This window comes from Pygoscelis adeliae, unplaced genomic scaffold (genome assembly GCF_000699105.1).
Source record: "Pygoscelis adeliae isolate BGI_AS28 unplaced genomic scaffold, ASM69910v1 Scaffold48, whole genome shotgun sequence".
Classification (NCBI taxonomy): domain Eukaryota; kingdom Metazoa; phylum Chordata; class Aves; order Sphenisciformes; family Spheniscidae; genus Pygoscelis; species Pygoscelis adeliae.
In genome coordinates, this window is record NW_008825618.1 from 1,890,967 (window position 1) to 1,910,158 (window position 19,192).

General features: G+C 37.4%; 1 protein-coding gene across 1 annotated transcript in view; it reads left to right on the plus strand.

Moving 5' to 3' along the window:
* Positions 1-19,192, plus strand: part of PCCA (propionyl CoA carboxylase, alpha polypeptide) — a 299,399-nt gene that overhangs the window by 98,298 nt on the left and 181,909 nt on the right. Inside the window, exons 10-12 of the mRNA XM_009333370.1 lie at positions 2,030-2,108; positions 11,899-12,001; positions 16,478-16,572. Coding sequence (XP_009331645.1) covers positions 2,030-2,108; positions 11,899-12,001; positions 16,478-16,572 — 277 coding nt within the window. The remainder of the gene's footprint in view (positions 1-2,029; positions 2,109-11,898; positions 12,002-16,477; positions 16,573-19,192) is intronic.

The following is a 19,192-nucleotide window of genomic DNA, read 5'->3' on the forward strand; positions in this document are numbered from 1 at the left end:
GTAAGTTCACTAGTGTTACCTGGTTAAATCTCATTTCTTGCATGAAAATCATACAAGGTGTGCTTTTTGCTTTCTTTCAAGATAGCCAGTGACTCGTCTAGGAGCCTGGCAGTTGCCAGGGATCTGGAAAAGCAGCTATAGCATAGAATAAATTGTCCTTATGTAGATACTGCATATACTACTGCATATACTGCATTTCATGAAAATGAGTTGAATTTTGCTGTTTGCTGCATGCAATCTAGAGTTACTTTGCACATGCCCTCTTACGTCTGGGATTGTGGAGGCCTTGAAAATACCTACAGTTCTGGATCAAATCCATTGTTACTTTGTGACTTATCCCATATCCCTCTGGGCGGCATCAGGTACTTCACAGGAAAACATAAGAGGCACCCTAGCAAGCTTATTTGCATGGCTTGGTCTTACCCTTATACCTAGTAACTAGAGATTGCTTTAGACTCTAAAGCATGAAGACTTACAGCCTTTTGGTCATCCCTGCCTATAGGAACTTGATTTGTGCTCTATATATGCTTATCTATTACCTTTCTGCAGCTTTCAGCCATGTGAATGCTCTGTAGCATGGGGTTCCACAATCTAATAACATGTTAAGTTGGAAACTATTTTATTGATTTTTTTGCTGTTTCTTTGTTAATTTAATGTTCTCTTGTACTGTTGCTGCTTTCCTGTCTTCCAATCAATGCTACTCTGTTTCTTATGCTTGTATCGCATCCCTTTTTTTTGTGTCCACTTCAGTCTTTTTAAGCAAAAAGTTTTCCAGATCTTGCTGGTTTTAATTATCTTCTCCTGAACCTCCTTTCAGTCAAATGACTTTGGGGAGGAGGTAGGCTACTATATCACTGTCACTTGACAGAGCAAGAGTAGATCTACATTCCAGAAAGAAACTGTAAATGTTAGTTACACATATGATAGCAGACTTTACCATTTCTATCGGGAACCATATTCAAATGTCCCTTTCTGTCCCCAGATCAAAGCCTTTTAAAGAATGTGTCTTCACTTTGCAAGGACTGATGGATTCTTCTTGCCAGACAGTATCAGCTGGTCTGATATTTGGCTTAATGTTATGATTTTCATTAAACGTGCTGGAGAGCAAAGGCTTGAAGAATTTTCTGCCATCTTAGAAATGTCAAAAACTTTCTAATCAGATCCTTAATTTTCAAATTTCTGTACATTCATGTGGGAGAAAGGTGAAGTTCACTGATATGAATAAGAAATTGCTTTAGGAAGTTGCTTTGAATTAAAATATTGTACTACAAGATAAACAATCATTACTAAATCTGCTTTTAAACTGCATACTTTGTTACTGTACTTTTCTAGCTTTTAAAAAACTAAGGTCCTGACTCATACCCATATTAAGGTATCTTGTTCTGAGAGTAAAATATTACCAGTTATGCACAATGCTGTCAAATTTATGCTGTTCATTTTTTCTTACTACTTGTCAGTTTGGGGAAAATCCTTTTTATTGTTTAAAAAAAAGTGCAAGAATCTGTTTTGTGATACTTATTACATAATATCTGAGCAGCACAGCTCTTTTGAGGTACTCTGTTATTTTAAATGTACTGCACCAGAAGTGTTGATAAGATACAGGTTTGTTTACTGAATCTCTTGACTAATAGTTTATGAAGATCTGCTTATTTCACTAGTAATTTAAAAAAAAATTCACAGCTATAGCTTATTTCATCAGTAACAAAGGAACAAAATTTTGTTCCTAAAGAAATGTGAGCTTCAAAGGTCAAATGCCTTTATTCATAAATCACTTTGTTACTTGAGAATAATTCATTCAGTGCTTTTTGTGGTATAAATGAAATGGAGAAGACAACCTTTCTTGGCTTCAGAAATCACTGCACTGACAGCTAAGTCTTGAAAAGAAAAATCTCTCCTCTCCCTCCAAACAAAGTGTTTTAATAAACGAAGTTATTGTCTACTGGCATTATTGGACATGTGGTCAGTTGTCATGTTCCTCTGACCAACTGAACAAAGTTTGAACTTCTGTCTAATTGTTCCCCGCTGTTAGGCTACCCTGTCATGATCAAGGCCTCAGCAGGTGGTGGTGGGAAAGGCATGAGAATCGCTTGGGATGATGAAGAGACCAGGTGAGATGCTGTCCAAAAGCTTGCCTTGATGAATGCTGCAGTTACCAAAGTCCCATTAAGCCACTGTGAGCTGACAGTTGAGCAGATATGAAATGTTAAACAGAAATTGGATATTATTTGGTTTTCTCCCTTTCATATAGTGAGCAGTATACTTCAGGAGTTTGCATGTGTCTATCTAAAATTATTTTCTGCATAAACCTTACAAAACATGGTCCATTAATTTGAGTAAAAAACCAACGGTTAGAACTGCCTTTAATCCCATGATAGACTGTAAATAACATTTTGCTTTATGCCTTTCAGAATGCTGATATATTAATTGTCTGCGTGTTAGGTAGAATACTTATTGGCCCTGATTCTCAAACATTAACGCATGCCATTAGTTCTGTTAAAGTTGATGGAGACTTGATTGTTCATGTGTGGAAACACATACAGTGTTTCCAGAATGTGTTCTAATAAATAGCATACTTCTGTGTTTAAAATATTTGTTTCAGCTAACTATTGTGCTTTTGCCTGTTTGAAACAATGTTAGTTTAAACACACAGACATTTTCATATCTCTTAATGGTTGTCTGAATCCTGAATGCTTCAAGATGCTTTGTTATTGACTGGAGAAGTTTTACAATCCATTCTTTGCTGATATTCTAGCAGCGAGGAGCCTGGTTTCAACCCCACGTGCCACTGATGTTACAGAAAAATGTGTTTTGGGATTTTTCAGACTTGTAACAAAAAGCCTATTTGATCCAAAATTAGATAACCTTCTAAACGTTTTCCTCTCCACATTGAGAGTGCAGCACATATGCTAGAATCAACTCAAATTTTTTTAGTTTAATTTAGTCACCTGCAAGATTTTCCTGTCATATTTTTGCGTTCTCTATTAAATTTTTGTTTGCCAAAACCTAAAAACTGGAAAAAAGAACAATAAATGGCTAGCAGATAAGTTTTAGATTTGAAGAAAACATGGTGGATTTTTTTTGTACCTTGCTACCTCTAGCCCATTTATATTCAAATCTAAATAGGAAAATAAGGTTTTGCGCATTAGAATAAAGATCTAGAATAACCTGCTTTCTTACAAGAATGCTTTGTTCCCACTGCTTTAGAATCCAAAATTACTGCCTTGATCTTGTTCAGGCAGCAATTGCATTGTTGGACTTGAAAGGAAGACATTCATTTCTTGTTTTGCTCAGAAAGAAGTAAAGGAGCTTGATTAAAGTAACTGTTTAAAAATCAAAAACTGGATCTAAAATCATGATTGCTAATTTGTTTTTGAGAAAAGTTGTGGTTATTGTTTAGAAAGTCACCTGATACAGGTGACAGAAGCCAGCTAGGGATGTGTTTTTGTACATTTGCATACAAAATTAATTTAGTGATATTACTTTGACCCAGTGATATTTAGTGATGTTAGTAAGAGATGCTTGCCTTGTTTGTGGAAAGCCTTTGAGATACCATTCAGCTCATTATTTGCCAATGGTGCTCTTATAATAATCCTTTTGGTTAGTTATGCTAAGCCTTGCCTCTACAGTGTAATTTTATAGAGTAATATCTAAAAAGTGCTAAGAGAAAGAACACCTTGACTGAGTAACAGATCAACACTGGTTACTGATCCTATATCAAGGAGGAATGCTTATTCTAACATTTACAGGTAGGCAGCAATGAAGGCAAAATTAAATTGGCAAAATACTTGTTGCAGGAAGATAAGTGAGATTAAGAGAACTGAAGATAGAAACAGAATTACTTTGCATTTACATATGAAATAGAGCATTTGGGTTTCTGTTATAGTCTGTCTTGAAGAAATATCTATGATGTAAAAGATTTGTTGTACATGTCCATTAATTGTGTTATGGAACTAAGATTGTTCCTTTTTGTGTCTGAAGAACAACATCTGACTGTTTTGAAGGTGACTCAACTTGTTATTGACAAAACGATGTATCTGGTAGTTTTAATATCGCATGAAAAGATGTTGACCCCATGTATTGTCTTGCTGCATCCAAATCCATGTAATCCTAAAAATAAACTAATTTTCCGCTATTGGTAGAGTCTGAGAACGCAGTATCTGAATGGCCTTTTGTATTTCAGGGTTCATCGATGCAAGACGAGTGTGAAGAGTTGTTGATAATATTTTGATTTGTAAACTTGCTTTGGTTTTGTCATGTGGGATTAATTCCAAATGGTATTTGAAAAAAAAAAAAGCCTTATCTAAACTAATTTTGTTTGAAACCTTTGGATTTTCAGGATAGTTGAAATTTCTTCTTGTCTCAACTGGCTGTGCATAATATTAAAAGGCGGCTTAAATGTATTGTGTGGTGTAACATGGAAATAGCCACTGGAAATGGAAAAGACCTATCTGAAAGACTTAATTGCTGCTGTTAGAATTATTCACTGTGGTAACTTACTGGTGCTTCATCCTTCACATCTCTTAAATATGTCAGATAATGAAAGTTTTGTTAGATCCTCTAAGTATTATGATACTATTCCAGCTATAGCGAAGAGTTCTGTAACTTTCAGCTAGTATTTCTAACTAGAAACAGAATAGTTTTACCACTGTTAGAATGTTTTTTTTCTTTTCCTGAAATAGCTCTTCATGTGCATGTGACTGTGTATGGCTGCTGTGTTGCCCCCTGCTTCTTTATCTGGGTAGGGCTGTTGTTGTCTTTCTTCAGATATGAATTCCTCATAACTCTCACTTCTATTGCTTTTTTCCAAATTTCGGTCAAGTTCTAGTGTGGAATTTTGTGTACAGTTCAAGCCACTAACCCACATCTGAAATTAAAATAACCCTATCTTCACTCTATTGTAATCCCTAGTCAGTTGTCTTAGTTTGGGTAAGTTGAATTTAGGATGCCCTTTTCTCACATAATAGATACCCACTTGAAATTATATTGAAAATGAAGTGCAGATTTCTGAAGAGCAGTTTACATTAAATTTGAGTTTGTAGGTTCCTCACAGCCTGAGAAGGTTCTGCTGCTGTATGTATCTAAAATTACTTCTGCCTTAGATCATCTCAGCTGTGGTCTTGTATGTGAAGAGCCTCTGTGCTTGCATCCCAGAGAGCCTGATCTGAAAGTGCTTTCAAAATATAGGCAACATGAAGTTCATAATGAAGTACAACAAAACATGACTAGGGTAGGTGTTTGAATATCTAGAAGTTTTCTGTATCACTTCTTTGATTGTGGAGAAACAGAAGGCTCTCTTGCTTTCAGTATGCTTATAACAATTGTACCTGTAACTAAGTCTTTAGGCTTCATGGCTTCAAATGGTCTGCTGACAGCTCTGAAGAGAAATTCACTTGAGGACCCTATCCTCTCCAAAGAACAGATTTAAATTTTCTGACAGAGATTGTGATGGATCTTTGCACACAAAGACACTTACTGGCTTGCAGGTTCAGTATCGCAGATCATCATAGAAGAACTACTGGCCCTTGTGTTAAACTCCATGGATTTGCAGATGGAAATTAGTTTCTCTAGCAGTTTCAGCTGCAAACATGGTAACCTCTAAGTTGGAAACTTGTACTGAATTATCTTCTAACAATTCCTTTTTGAGAAATTTGGAGCTTTGTGCTAATTCCACCCCCTACCCCTCCCACACCCCCAATTGTCTCAACTTCTGTAACTTTTTGTAGATATTGAAATCTTGCATGCTTAGTGAGTATCTATTTTGAAAACTTTCAACAAGGCAGCTTCAGCAACAGATATTTAGAAAGACGAAAGATTTTGCCTTTTAACTTATAATAACAGGAAAATATAAATTGTCCTGTTAAATTCTTTCTTGGTGCTTATGCCAATTTTATGAACTTAAGTCAAACATCTGCTCTCAAATTCCAAGAACCCCTTATAACTTCTCCTCTGTGGTCCTGTGGTACCGTGCTGTGTTTACTTCCACTGTTCTACAATTGTTGCTCTTCATTGGATGGTACAACAGGATATGTGGGAGAACTACTAACAAATTTGTTTTTGTAGTCTGCAATAATCTTCTGCAGTTTCCCACCTTCCTTCAGAAATGTCTGATTTTTTTTTTTCCCCGATGTTGTAATCTTCCAATGGCTCTGAAGGAATGAGCACTGGAACTGGAAGAAGTTGAAGTGGAAAATATATAACAAATCATTCTGAATCCCCAACCTCCCGAGGCAAAGGAAATCTGAAATGTGCAGTATGAGGCCAGTGCTTTAAAAAACTGAACAGCATTCCCTATTACAAGCCTGTACGCTGAATTTTATTATGTCCCCAAAGCAGTGCATTTGGCCTGTCAGACTGCTCTGCAAAAATGGGAGTGTATGGGTTTGGCATCCTTAGTCTGTCCTGCACAGGTATATGCTGTAGAAGTGTTCAGGTAAGGGGAGGGAGTCAATTGGATGAGTGAAGAACAGTGTTTCCTAGAAACTTCTTTAAACACAGATTTCCATGCCAGCTACATGTGTAAACATATGTAAAATGCTGTGACTAGATCATTTTAGTTTTTTAAACTTGGAGTCAAGCTGAAGCAATGGATTTTGGTTTTGTATGTAAAATCAAACAACATTTGAGTATTTATTGGTTACTTAACTTACCAGTCATGGTTTTAGAGGGATTCTACTGTACTAGTGGTTATCATACATCTGTTTTTAACTAAATGGCCTTTCTAATTCTGTCCTTGAAAAGAAAAAACTATTTTCTTTTACTATTTCCTGATATTGGAAACTGAAATATTACATAATTACTACAGTCTTTTATTAGTGTATGGCTGCTTCCAAAGAAAGTGGTTGTTCTAATTAAAGCAGCAATGCTGATCTCTGAGCTGGAGGCAGAAAGTTGGCACAGGCTATCTCACTTCAGACAACCACAAGAAAGCTTGTGGCAAGGTCAGTAAATGCTTTTGTACAACTTATACTTCAGTGTAGATAAATTTACTGTAGGGAGAGAGGGGAACCTTTAAAGACATCCTGTTCTACCCCTTATAGAAACATGTTGAAACATGAAACAACCCTCTTATGTTTGAAGAGACATAGGGACATCACGTCATCCAGCTTCATGCTCAGAATAGGATCAGCACTGAATTTGAAGCTGGTTGCTTAGAGTTTTGCCCAGTTGGGTCTTGCATACCTCCAAGGATTGAGTTTTCACAGCCTCTCTAAACAGCCTGCCCAGTTTTAGTTCTTTCCAGTCATTTTTTTTCCTTATGTCCGGTTGGAAATTGCCCACTTCAAGTTGACCACTGTCCTGTTTTTCTCCTGTGCACTGCAATAAAGAGCTTGGCTCCATTGTCTTAGTAAACTCCTCTTTAAGTACTGGGAGGCTGCTATTAGATGTCCACTAAAGCCTTGTTGTCTTTCAGGTTCAACAAGCCTGGCTGACTATGCCAGTCCTGGTCCGCTCTGACCATTTTACTTGAGCTTATCAACATCTTTGAGTACTAGGAGTGTCCAAAACTGGATGCAGTATTTCAGGTGTGGTCTAACAGGTGCTGAGTAAAGGGGAATAATTGCTGCTGTTGGTCTACTGGCTATGCTGCAGTTGATAACAGCCCACTATTTAATTAGCCTTCATTACTGTCAGGGTGCACTGTTCACTTGCATCACAGCCTGTTATCCACCAGGACCTCCAAGTCATCTTAAGCAGCCAGTCAGTTCCATGGTCTGTACTGATACAGCACAGTTAGTCTGTGCTAGGTACAGGACTCTGCGTTTGTTCTTGTGGAAACTCAAGATGCTTGTGAGCCCATTCCTCCAGACTGTCTAGGTCTCTCTGAAATGCAGCCTTGCCCTTGAGTATATTGATGACCCTGTTTTAGCGTTGTCCACAGACTGGTGGTGATGCATTCCAGGTCAATGATAAAGAGGTTAAACTGGTTCCAGAATAATAGATTCCTGGGGAAATTCCCTTGTATTGGATTTCATGTGGAGGATGAGCTGCTAACTTTGAGCCCAATGATCTAGCCACTTTTTCACCCATCTAGCTGTGCACCTATGTAGCTTGTAATATTCTACCTTGGAAACAATGATGCTGTGGGAGACCATTAAGATCTTGCTAAAGTTGAGGGAGACGATATTTACTGTTGTCCTGTAATTCATAGGTGTAGTAATAAAAGACAAACAGATTGGTCAAACATGATACTCTTGGTAAATTCAGTTTGTTCTCAGTCACTTTCTCATGTGTCTAGAAATAGCTTTCAGGAGATCTTGCTCTGTGACTCTTCCCAGAATTAAAGTTCTCCTGATTCTTTCATGCTCTTTTCAAAGATGGGTACAATGTTTGTCTTCCTCTAGTCATCAGGAATCTCTCCTGACCTCTGAAGCCTTTCAAAGATGACAGAGCGGTCTCACAGTGACATAACCTACCTCTCTGAGCATCCCATCTGGTCTTACTGACTTGTATGGGTTGATTTCTCAAGAGATCCTCGATTCCATCCTCTGCTGCTACTGGTAATTATTCTTCAGCTCATCTAATGTTGGTGTTGAGAGGTCCTCAGCATCCATCAGAAACTTGTGGTCTTCTGTGTTGCTTTTCCAACAGATGTGAGGGAGGTTAGTTTCCTGTTTAAAAACAAAACAACACCAAAAACACAACAGCAGAATCCCCACCCCCCCAGCCCAAAAAACCCAAAACAAAACCACACAAACAATCAAGTTCTCAGACTTTGAGTTGCTTAAAGAAGAATTTGTTCACTTTGTCAGCTTGAGCCAGGTGGACTGTTAACAAATTTGCACTGCAGTATTGCCCTTACTGGCCTCTTCCTTGATCTAGACCTTCCAGCTCTCATCCTCTTGCCCTTTCCTGAGAAGAAAATCATATATTTGACCTGCCCTTTCGTAAAAAGGGCAAGCCTATCCTACTGCCTGCCTTAAAGAGTGGGTAGCTGTTCATTGCAGCACTGCAGTTGTAAGTCCTGTCCCCCCATCTCAGCTATTCTAAGGATGTTGCAGTTCTGTGTCTGCATGCAGGCTCCAGTTCCTGTTTGTTTCCTTGGCCATGTGTCTCTATGTACAGCTGCTTGAGGTGGATCTCTTTTTTTTTTTTTCTTCCCCTTGATGCCTCCAGGCTTTGACTAGTGTGCAGCTCCCACCAGCATGACCCACCCTGCCCCTGAGGAGAGGCAGTGGTGCTCCCTGCCTGCCTTAGGCATGGGCTGTGGTGGCCTTTCAGCCCCCCATCCAGCTTGTGTGAAGGCATCTGATGTGTGATTGGTACTCCTGCAACTGGGGCTGCGGAGTCACTGTGTGTGCTGCATGGGGCCATACTGTTAGCAGTGCTCCAGCTTACTGGCAGTGTGTGTCTCCAGGTGGCTGACCTGGGGTGTGAGTCATCCTTGCAGCAGGCAGCTATGGGCCCCTTTTCATCATAAACCGGTCTACTAATTTATGGGTTGGGAAACTGCTAGCTAATGGAAGCACCTAAAAGCAGCAAATCTGCACATAGAGGGGAAAAAAAAAAGAAAACTGCCACTAAAAGTTACTAAGAACCTGAGAAAAACCTTAACTCAATAGAAAAATCTTGCCTGAATAAATAACTAACATTCAACCAAAATGCCATCCTCTCCCCCAAGCCCTGCTGTCAAAACTACCTCTACCACCAACTCATCCTTATGAGAAACTACCAGAAATTCCTCCTGCCACAGCCCCTCTTAGCTGCTGCTGTTTGCTGTTCTCCTTGCATACTGGCTCAGCTGCTGTCCCTGTAGTGTGGGGTGCCCAATATTGCCTAATGGACAGTCTGTCCTCCCCCCTCCCTGCCCCTTGGTCTAGCGCAGGTGGCTGGAGGACGGCCGTGTTAGTAGGCGGTTAGTGATTGGAGTGTGGGTCTGTGCAGAGCCCCTGCTCAGGAATCCTCTGACCAGGGTACCTCTTTGCTTTGACTCGTAGCATAGAGGTATCAACGATGGTCTTCATATAGGTGAGGTACATCAGCCTGAATGATTGTGTCTTGTCAAACGTCAGGGCTTGATTAGGCTGCAGACAGCATGTTGCTTCTATGGTAAGCTGTACCTGGGCCCGGATAGGGGCAGTAAGCTGAGGTTTCCCTGTCCCAAGTCCCCCTGCACTTCCCTTCAGGGGTTAGCGTGGGCAGGAAAGTTTTGGACTTGGTTGCATGTATCAGTACAGTTGTGCTGCGTGGGTAGCATCTTCCTTGCAGCGAGGCTCTGTAGGGCTGTTGCTTGGTGAAAGCATAATGCTTCAAATACAAATTCTCTTCTAGCCTAAACAGCTTCTTTTTTTTTTTTTTTAATATTCATAAAGAGACTCAGACCCATCTCCATTGGTTAGTATGATTTCCTTAAGGAAGGTGAAGTGTGTTTATGGTAATTTTATTACTGAACAAATGCAACTGCACAGATTTGTAAGATACAAACAAGGTCAGAATACCTGACTGAGATAGTTGTTCCGGTTATACATAATGTAAAGAGATTTACAGATGTATAGATTAGATAATTAGGTACCTGACTTTTTTTTTAACAAGTATTGCAGTTTAGATTTCTAATTAGCACATACTTCAATGAAGGAAAAATAGTCAATTGTGCATAAAACTGTCTGATAGAATGTTTACAAAAGGAAATAAAGCCTTTGATATAGGAGTTAAAATAGCTCTAAATCTGTTTCAGTAAGCTCAAACATTGTGTACGGCTGTCTGTTACCTCACTTTGGTTTTTTGGACAGATCAGGTAGTATAGAGAATCACAAATTCTGATGTCCCTTTTTCTCTTCAGTAAGTAATACAATACATTGAAGTTAAATACGAATTTAGGAAAGATTGTACATTGAATATAATCTCTCAAAATTACAGCATATATTATTCTACAATCTTGAAAGAAGGTGAAGAAATACCTTTAAACATACGCATCTCTATATTGTAGGGAATTGAACTAGATTCAAGAGATGGAAGTGTGGAAACTTCAAATAAGTTGTGCCATAGTTCTTACTCAGGGCACAAATATCAGGGTTGCTATATGTCAGTGCTCAATTTCACAGAAACTTACCCCAAACTTTCTGTATCTATCAACATAAATGGGGCTAGTAAGTCTGTAGAAAACTTCTGTGGAGCCTTTGGGTCCCTGCATTATGGTACATTTCACCCTGAGAAAGCTGTACATGAAGTTGTTTGTCAGCGGTTATGCGCCATAGGAGTAATCTTTCTGCCATGAAAAATAAAGTCAATAAATATAGTATCTTACAATCTTTATTCGTTTGAGTAATTACATACGTGAAAGAGAAAACAGAAGGAAGTATACAGAATGCATGGTGTAACAATTATACTTTAATGCAGGGAAAAGCTAGTAGTACAGCTGGTATGCTCTATAAAGTGAAGTATTGCATCTTCAGGTTGTGTGTTCAGCGATTGAATTTACAAGGTCTGCAATATTATATCTGCAGTTCTTTCATCTAATTAACGTGCTACTAACCTCTGCTATTCTTGAGTATTAAGAGGGCTGCGTACCTTAAATAATGGTGAGCTTCACCTTTACTTCCGTATAACGAGTACTTTGTAATTAATGGTTTTTAAAATTGGATTACTTTATTACTTTTGCAGAAGAAAATGCCAACAAAGAAAATTCATGCAAATAAATGTCGGAAATGCCCAGACTTTTTAAACACTCTGAAATTCTCTGTGCTTTGAGAATGTATTTTTTTTGTCTTTGTAAGAAAAGAAAGAAAAAAAGGGATGCTCATTAAAGAATCAAATGCAAATGGTAACACTTGGTTTTTGGATGTGTGTGTTAATTGATGAAAACTGCCAGATGACTGGAATGAATAAGCATTCCAGTTTATACTTCAGAACTTGACTTAACTTTTAAAGTATAGATTATTCTTTTTGTTTTCGTTATTTAAGGGAAGGTTTTAGGTTTTCATCTCAAGAAGCTGCTTCAAGTTTTGGCGATGATCGCTTACTGATAGAAAAGTTCATTGATAATCCTCGTCATATAGAAATCCAGGTTTGTATTATTATTATTATTATTATTTAGTTAATAATAATTGAACTCCTAAACTAATCAAAGTTCAAAACGTTTCAAACACTCCGCTAAAAAAGGCCTAGAGTCTTGTGTTTTCCTGTGTCTTGGGCCATTGCTCAAACTGCATGGCTATCATACACAATACAGCCTTCCTGTTTTTATTCTCTAGCCTTTCTTTAGCAGGAAGACAATGAACCGCGCTCAGTGCGTTGGGAAAAAAAAGAAAAAAATGGTTGTAGGCATCTGTCCTGAGGGCTGGAGCTTGAACTCTGGGTCCTGATTGCAGTGCTTGAGTGCAGCAGAGGATGTAGGAGTTCAAGCCCTGCCGTGCTTAACATTTTTCTTGCAAGTTCTAGGTGGTTTTGTCAGTATTTTCGATTCTGTTCTGAAGTATCTAATGCTCCCTGGGAACTCAGGAGGATTTATATCCCATTTTGGGCAGTTTGTGGTTCAAAATCAGGTGTATTCTCCTTAACTTCTGGATTGTGACCATTTATATCATTTATCTGATCTAGTGTTAAGCCAGATGTGCTAATGCAAAACAAGACTTGTTTGGTTTGGACAGACTTTTTAACAAAATTATGATTTTAAAATTTGTGATGTATTTGATCTTATGTAGGCAACTAAATTGTGTTTGTCAATAGCCTTGAAATAATCTTTCCTGACAAGAAATCCATATGGAGTATGTCAGTTTTCTCAACACAAATTTCATTTATTTTTGTCCAAAATATAAACTCTTTCTAAGTTGTGGCATGTTTTCTTTTACAGTGAGAGCCTGAAGTATTTTGACAGTAGCTCAATAACTGAATGAGCCAACAACAATAAATTTGATGGTGTGGAATGATTTGTAAGAGAGAAATAATTAATGTTTTTTACTCTGCCAGATATATGCCCATTCAAACCTGATACTTCCTAGTCTTTTATTTATTTTAACTTTCCTTATAAAACTTGTCTGTGCATGGGCTTAACTTATTGCATATGTGAAATGAAGAAACAGTCTGTAAAAATGAAATTTAAACCCCAACTTACTCTCTTTTGAAGGATCACGGGAAGGTATACAGCGAACACTTAGTTTCAGCATTAGTCTTAGGTTACAAAAGAGGTCAGATTGCTAGAGCTTCGTCCTATATTCTCTTGCTACGGCTAATAATTTTTGACTACCTTTGCCTTTTTTATTTCTTTTTGGTATGCAAATCAATACACCTTAAAGATCTATTCCTTTCAGTGCTTGCAGATTTGGGAGCTTCAGCAGCATTCTACTGACTCTTTGATAACTGAAGTTAGATGAGAATGATTCCTCCATACTTTCATGAGTTGGGGGCAAATTTTACGTTGCTTTGATTCTTCTAGGTTGAAAAAAGGTTACCTCAAAAAAAGGAGGCAGTAATGTATTTAAGAGCAGTCAAATAATTTTGCCTAGATTAAACAAAATAGTCTTGCCATTAATAATTCATGATTTTACTTAAAATAAGTGTACAATGAACATTGTTTTCCTTACACAAACACTTTGATGGTACCTTTTAACAGTATCATAGCCTATCATTTTAAACTTCATGTTCTAATCAGCTTTAGGACGTTGACCTTGGTTCGTTTTCAAACTGCTAAATATACAAACAATTTGAGACCAGATGCCAAATATTTATTCATTTAGCAGTAACTTTTAAATAGAACTTTTTTTTAACGGTCTCATATAGCTCCAAAGCATTGGTACTTAAAATTGTTAAATAAGGGGTTTCCTGTGTCTAGCTATAAAACAATCACTTTGTAAAACATGAGAAAAGACTAAAACAATTAACAGGAAAATAGAGTCCAAATAGACTTTATGCTTGAACTGATTTGAAGTCTTGTTCTCCTGAAATATCTGATATAAAGGACCTGAGTTTAAAGTAAGAGTACATGGAATGTCTAACTATTACTTGGCTAAGTAGCAATCCTACAACTGGAAATAGAATTTAGCTGAATCATGCAGGAGAGGTTGTGATATGTTATATTTAATTATTTTGGCATATAGATGTACATAGCATATACCAATGTCATAATCATCTAATCCCACAAAACAGGACATTTTCTTTTAGGAATATTTAGATATTTAGAAAAAAAGCTGTAGCTGTGACACGCATATTTAGTGAGATATGGGCTGGAATCTCACGTCATCTCAGAGATGATGATTTCAACATTCCATAAATGTCTTCTGAAATTTAATTGTTTTATGAAGTAAATATCTTCTTTAGTTTCTGATAATGAAAACAGTGGACCCAAAATGAAAGTAAAAGCCTAACACTAGATATTGTTTGGCTTATTCTGTTTATAATTACAGTTTTATAGTAAATGCTCATGTATGTCTTTTTGAGCCATATTAACTGATAATGGAAAAACATTTATTTTAAGATCTAGGTTGCAGAAATTAAGTAGGACACAAGACATGTCCTGAAGTGAAAGAAAATATTTACTAGTTGGCCTGAAAAATATTTTATTATCCCCTCCAGGAAAATACAGAGAGAGAGAAGAGAAGCACAGGAACTCATTTTTATTGAAATATTCCGGGACTTTTTGGTTGGTTTGTTTTGATGAGGCTGAATTCTGTGGAAGGTTGTAGGCTTTCTAACAATGAAACAGAAGTGCTCACAAAGAATCATTCTACTTACAGGACAGCGATTTTCCATCTGAGTACCATGCTATGCCCTAGAGGTACTATTTTAATATTAAAAAAAGAACAAAAAAATAAAAAAAAATCTTTTGTCTTTCCAAATGAGTTTCTGTAGAGCTCCGTGATGTTTAGTTGTGAATTGGATGACTTAGGACTCGGGTAGGAAGTTGCTTTAGACGCTGCTGTTTTTTTGTTTTGTTTTGGTTTGGTTTTGGTGGTTTTTTTTTTTTTTTGGCTTTGTACTGAGTCGCCTGTTACAGAATCTGGCAGTCGGCTGGAGTTCCCTCGTGCTGCTGCTGCTAAACCTCCCCCTGGGCAGGGAAGAGGGTTCTGGGACAAGCTGTAGTTTAGGAACTCCCAAAGTCATCGATCTTGTAGAACTCTCTGGAGGGGATTTTTCCCCTAGAAAGCTCCATAAATTTATGGGAGTGCAACAGAATTTCTGAGGAAAAGGTAAGTCTGATCCTACAGAGTGCAGAGCACTCTGGGTCCGATGGCGCACAGTGCACGCAAGTTGTCTTCATGAGATCAGTGCCTTGTTTTCAGTCACATCTACCCAGATTATTCACGCATCAGCAAACATTGGTGTCATAGATGCAGGAATTCATCTTGCTTACTGCCATACTCGCTCAGTGGTGCTAAAAGGAATAATAAATAATACAGATTCGTTGTCACAAATGTGAGTAGATATGGTTGAGTTCACGCAGTTTGAGGAAGATTGTCTTCTTTTTTTATCTTGTCTGTTTTCAGTGTAGAACTGCACTATTAAAGAATGAAGCATGAATATTGGCACAGGTTCCCGCAGATCAGAGCACGAAGATGGAAAAAAATGGATTAGAGGGAAAATTTTATAAGGAAGAAAGGGAGCAGGTGTGGTCTGCAATGAAAGAAATTGTTCCAAGAATAAGTGTAGAGTATAAGTTCATAAGATTGGAGGAAGTCTACTTGAATCCTTAAATCCAGTATCCTGCTATTGGAAATGGCTGCACTGTACAGTTGATTTCATAAAAGGATAGAGTTCCTTTTCTTACTTTTCCTTCCAGTTTGAAGTTGCAGAATCAATTGAGAGTTCTGTTATGCCAAACTTGTGTGTTTTTTAATGTCTAATTTAGGTAGTTGAATCTAGATGCTTGACTGTATGTTTAACTCTTCCATGAACTGAAGCTGCAGCCAAGAACTGTAGTTGACACCTGATTTTTGAGAAATTCATTGAAACTGCTGCTTTAATTTCCGTTGAAAATATTGAGGAAGTAGCAAATTTTATTCTTCGTAGTAAAAGATTGCAACGTTTCTGAAGACTTTTTCTTCTTCGTTAAAGATAGGGTGCTGTGGTTTGCTTACTGAGAAGGCTCTGTTAGGCATTGTTTCTGAAAACTTTTGTGTGTAATTCAGGAGCGAAACTTGGCATCCTTTGAGATTTCTCTCTCCTTCGTTGACACAAGATATTGCTTAACAATATGATTCTGAGTAATTTCATTATGCAATACAATTTTAAATGCTTGAAAATATAGTTTTAATCTTATTTCAGTCTTTTTATTTCTGATTTATGAACTTTTGGGAGCTTTTCACAAATTTTGAAGTGAGTGTTGTTTTGCCATATGTAAACTCTATAACCCTGTTCAGAATTTGAAGGAGCATTAAATTAGTATTTCATATACAATTAATTTTCTACACTAGCATTTTTTCCCAACCTGTATTTCTAGATTGGAAAAAAATTATTTTTAAATTAAACTGAATGCTACATAATAGTATAATGTCAAAAGGCCGTATGCATACATCTGTTTGTTAATAGCAGCGTGTAACTGTTTCAGGTTTTGGCAGATAAACATGGTAATGCCTTGTGGTTGAATGAAAGAGAGTGCTCCATTCAAAGGAGAAACCAAAAAGTTGTGGAGGAAGCACCGAGGTATGTATACTAGACTCTTGATGCAGCTTCATAGTTATTGAAAGCACTTTTGGAAAGCTGCTGATTTTATTTATTGTATAAATGCAAGCAAATTTTATTCTATTAAAAACCACAAAGAAAATAAATAAATGTTTAAGTTATAGTCATTTGACTGTAATGCAGTTTTGATGATGTACTTGAGGGTGTTTTGATCTTGCTTCATGATGTCTTTCTCTAAGAAGAAAGGTGCTGTGTTGTTAATTCCTTTCATGATCTTATATAAAATGGATATGGATCTTAATGATCAAATATGTGGTATATGAGATGGCTTTCTTAATATATCTGAGACATTTTTCCTTTTCTTTGCCATTCAACTTTTGGATTTATAAGTAAGATAAAATATGGAAAAAGTATTCATTTTACCACAGATACAGATATTTGACTATGTTATAGTAATTGTGAGAGGGCCAGATAGTACTGTTTATTTCTATCTGAAATGGAACATGAGGTACTAAATACTCTGTGCCTCTTTTAGTACCGTTCATAGTAGCGAACTATAGATATAGGTGTCCAGTAACTCAAAAGTACTAAATGATCTTAATCCCACTGATTTCAAATGGAGCTGAAATACATTGCTGCTGTGCAAGGTACGGTCTTGCTGTGTTTTCTGTTGCATGGCATTCGTCAGAGAATATGTGTAGAAAAAAGGGCAGAAGGAAGTTCTGATTTCAGAAAACCAGACACAGGTATATGTGTCCCACTACCCGTGGGAATTCCCGGTGTAACGTGTTCACCAGCTGGGATGGATTTGCCATTATTTTATAGCACAGAACTATGTGATGTAACAATTTAGGATGTGAGGAAAAGCACATCATTCAAATGATGTTTATTTAGAGGCATCATATAAGAATGAAAATATTATATCATATAAACATCATATAAGGATATGATATTATATGATATAAGGATATTATATAAACATCATATAAGGATATTTTAGAGGAAAAGCACATAATTCAAATGTTTATTTAGAGGCATCATATAAGTTAATGTTGGATCATAATTGTGATCCAAGCGCCACATAACTGGCACTGTTTATGACCTAGATTTTAAATTAAAAAACAAAGTTTAAATCTAAGGATACAAACCCACTAATAAATGCTTAAATAGCTGTTGTTGCTTCCTGGTAGTGCTTGTGGATTTCTCAGAAGCCTTATGCCTGAAGATCTTACTGTGTTTTTGTTTGTGAAGTGTGAAGTCTTCAGGTCCCGATATAATGTGCGTGTGCATATACGTACACCTAAGTACTTAAGAGAGGAGAGTCTTTGCCTCAGGAGTACATGTAAGGTGCTGCCTGCCGCTACTGCCTGCTCATTCTTCATGTCTGTGGTCAATTAAAGGGAGTGATATCTTTTTCTCTCACCAGCCAACTGTGATCAGAGTGTTTTCTTTCATCAGAAATATCAGCCTTTTAACTATCTTGGGCTTCTCTTTTAGAGTTGCCAGTAAGTTTTCTTATCTCTTCCTATAACTGTACAAAAGAGTGTGGGCAAGTCAATAGCTTCCAAAATTTGGCGTGAAAACTCTTCTTCCTTCTCGTTGTTGAATGTTTTAGACTCTGCCAGACATTTACTGACAGCTTTGGAAGCCTTATCTGCCTTACAGCCACTTGCATTTGGCTGCAGAATCCATTTATTTACAAAGGGTTACAAGACTGTTGCAGATAAGCAGGGTACTAACTTCGGTGAGACACCATAGAGACCCTAAAGCCTGAAGTTAGCCCTTCCTGTGAATGCTGTTTCAGTTAGTCTCATTGATTAATGACTCCTGGAAACACCTTTTCTTGTATGGCTGGGTGGAGGAAATACGAAGTCCTCAGTAGTCCTTTTTTTCTCCTATTTTAAATGGTAGCTGCCATTAAGAGCTCTGAGATAGGTTGAAGCTTTTTTTTTCCTTTCATGAAGCCCAGGAGATAGGGATGCTGTGGGCTAAAATGTTTATTTGTCTTTTGTACAATTTAGGGCTTTTGATGCTGGCCTCTTCTCAAGCCTCTTTTGATTTACTTTTTTCCTATGGTGATTTTTCCTAAGTATCTAGTTTAAGAGACTGATTGTTGAGGGCCTTTTGGCTTTGAGAATAATCTCTGTGATTTTCTTAAAGCTAAGTCTGCTGCTGTTGAACTTATCCGTATGGGGTCATGGTCAAAATGTCCAGTTTTCCTAGGGAAGTTCAGACTCTTGTAAAAAAAAAAAAAAAACCAAACCAAAACCAAAAAAACCTCTCACTTTTGAGGAGAGAAAGCTTTTTAGTTCACACCCTGATGAGGTTACAGTATTCAAGGGAGCCCTAGTGTTCATGGTGGTCAATCCCCCAGTTTCAAATAGGAGACCAACAAACTTTGCTTGTACCCTTTTAACATAGTCAGTTGTCCTACTCTGTCTGTTCTGGGAAGCACAGACAATAAGACATATCGAATCATCTCCAGTTTTTTAGTTAGTGCTGGGCAAAGTTAGTGCTACACAAAACTTCCAGTGATTTACAGTAATTTTCTTTGCTTCTAGCTTCACACCTTTTTGGAAGATGCTGTTGGCTTCTCATTTCACCACAGAGACTGAAATTTAAACAGATGAGTAACATTTTA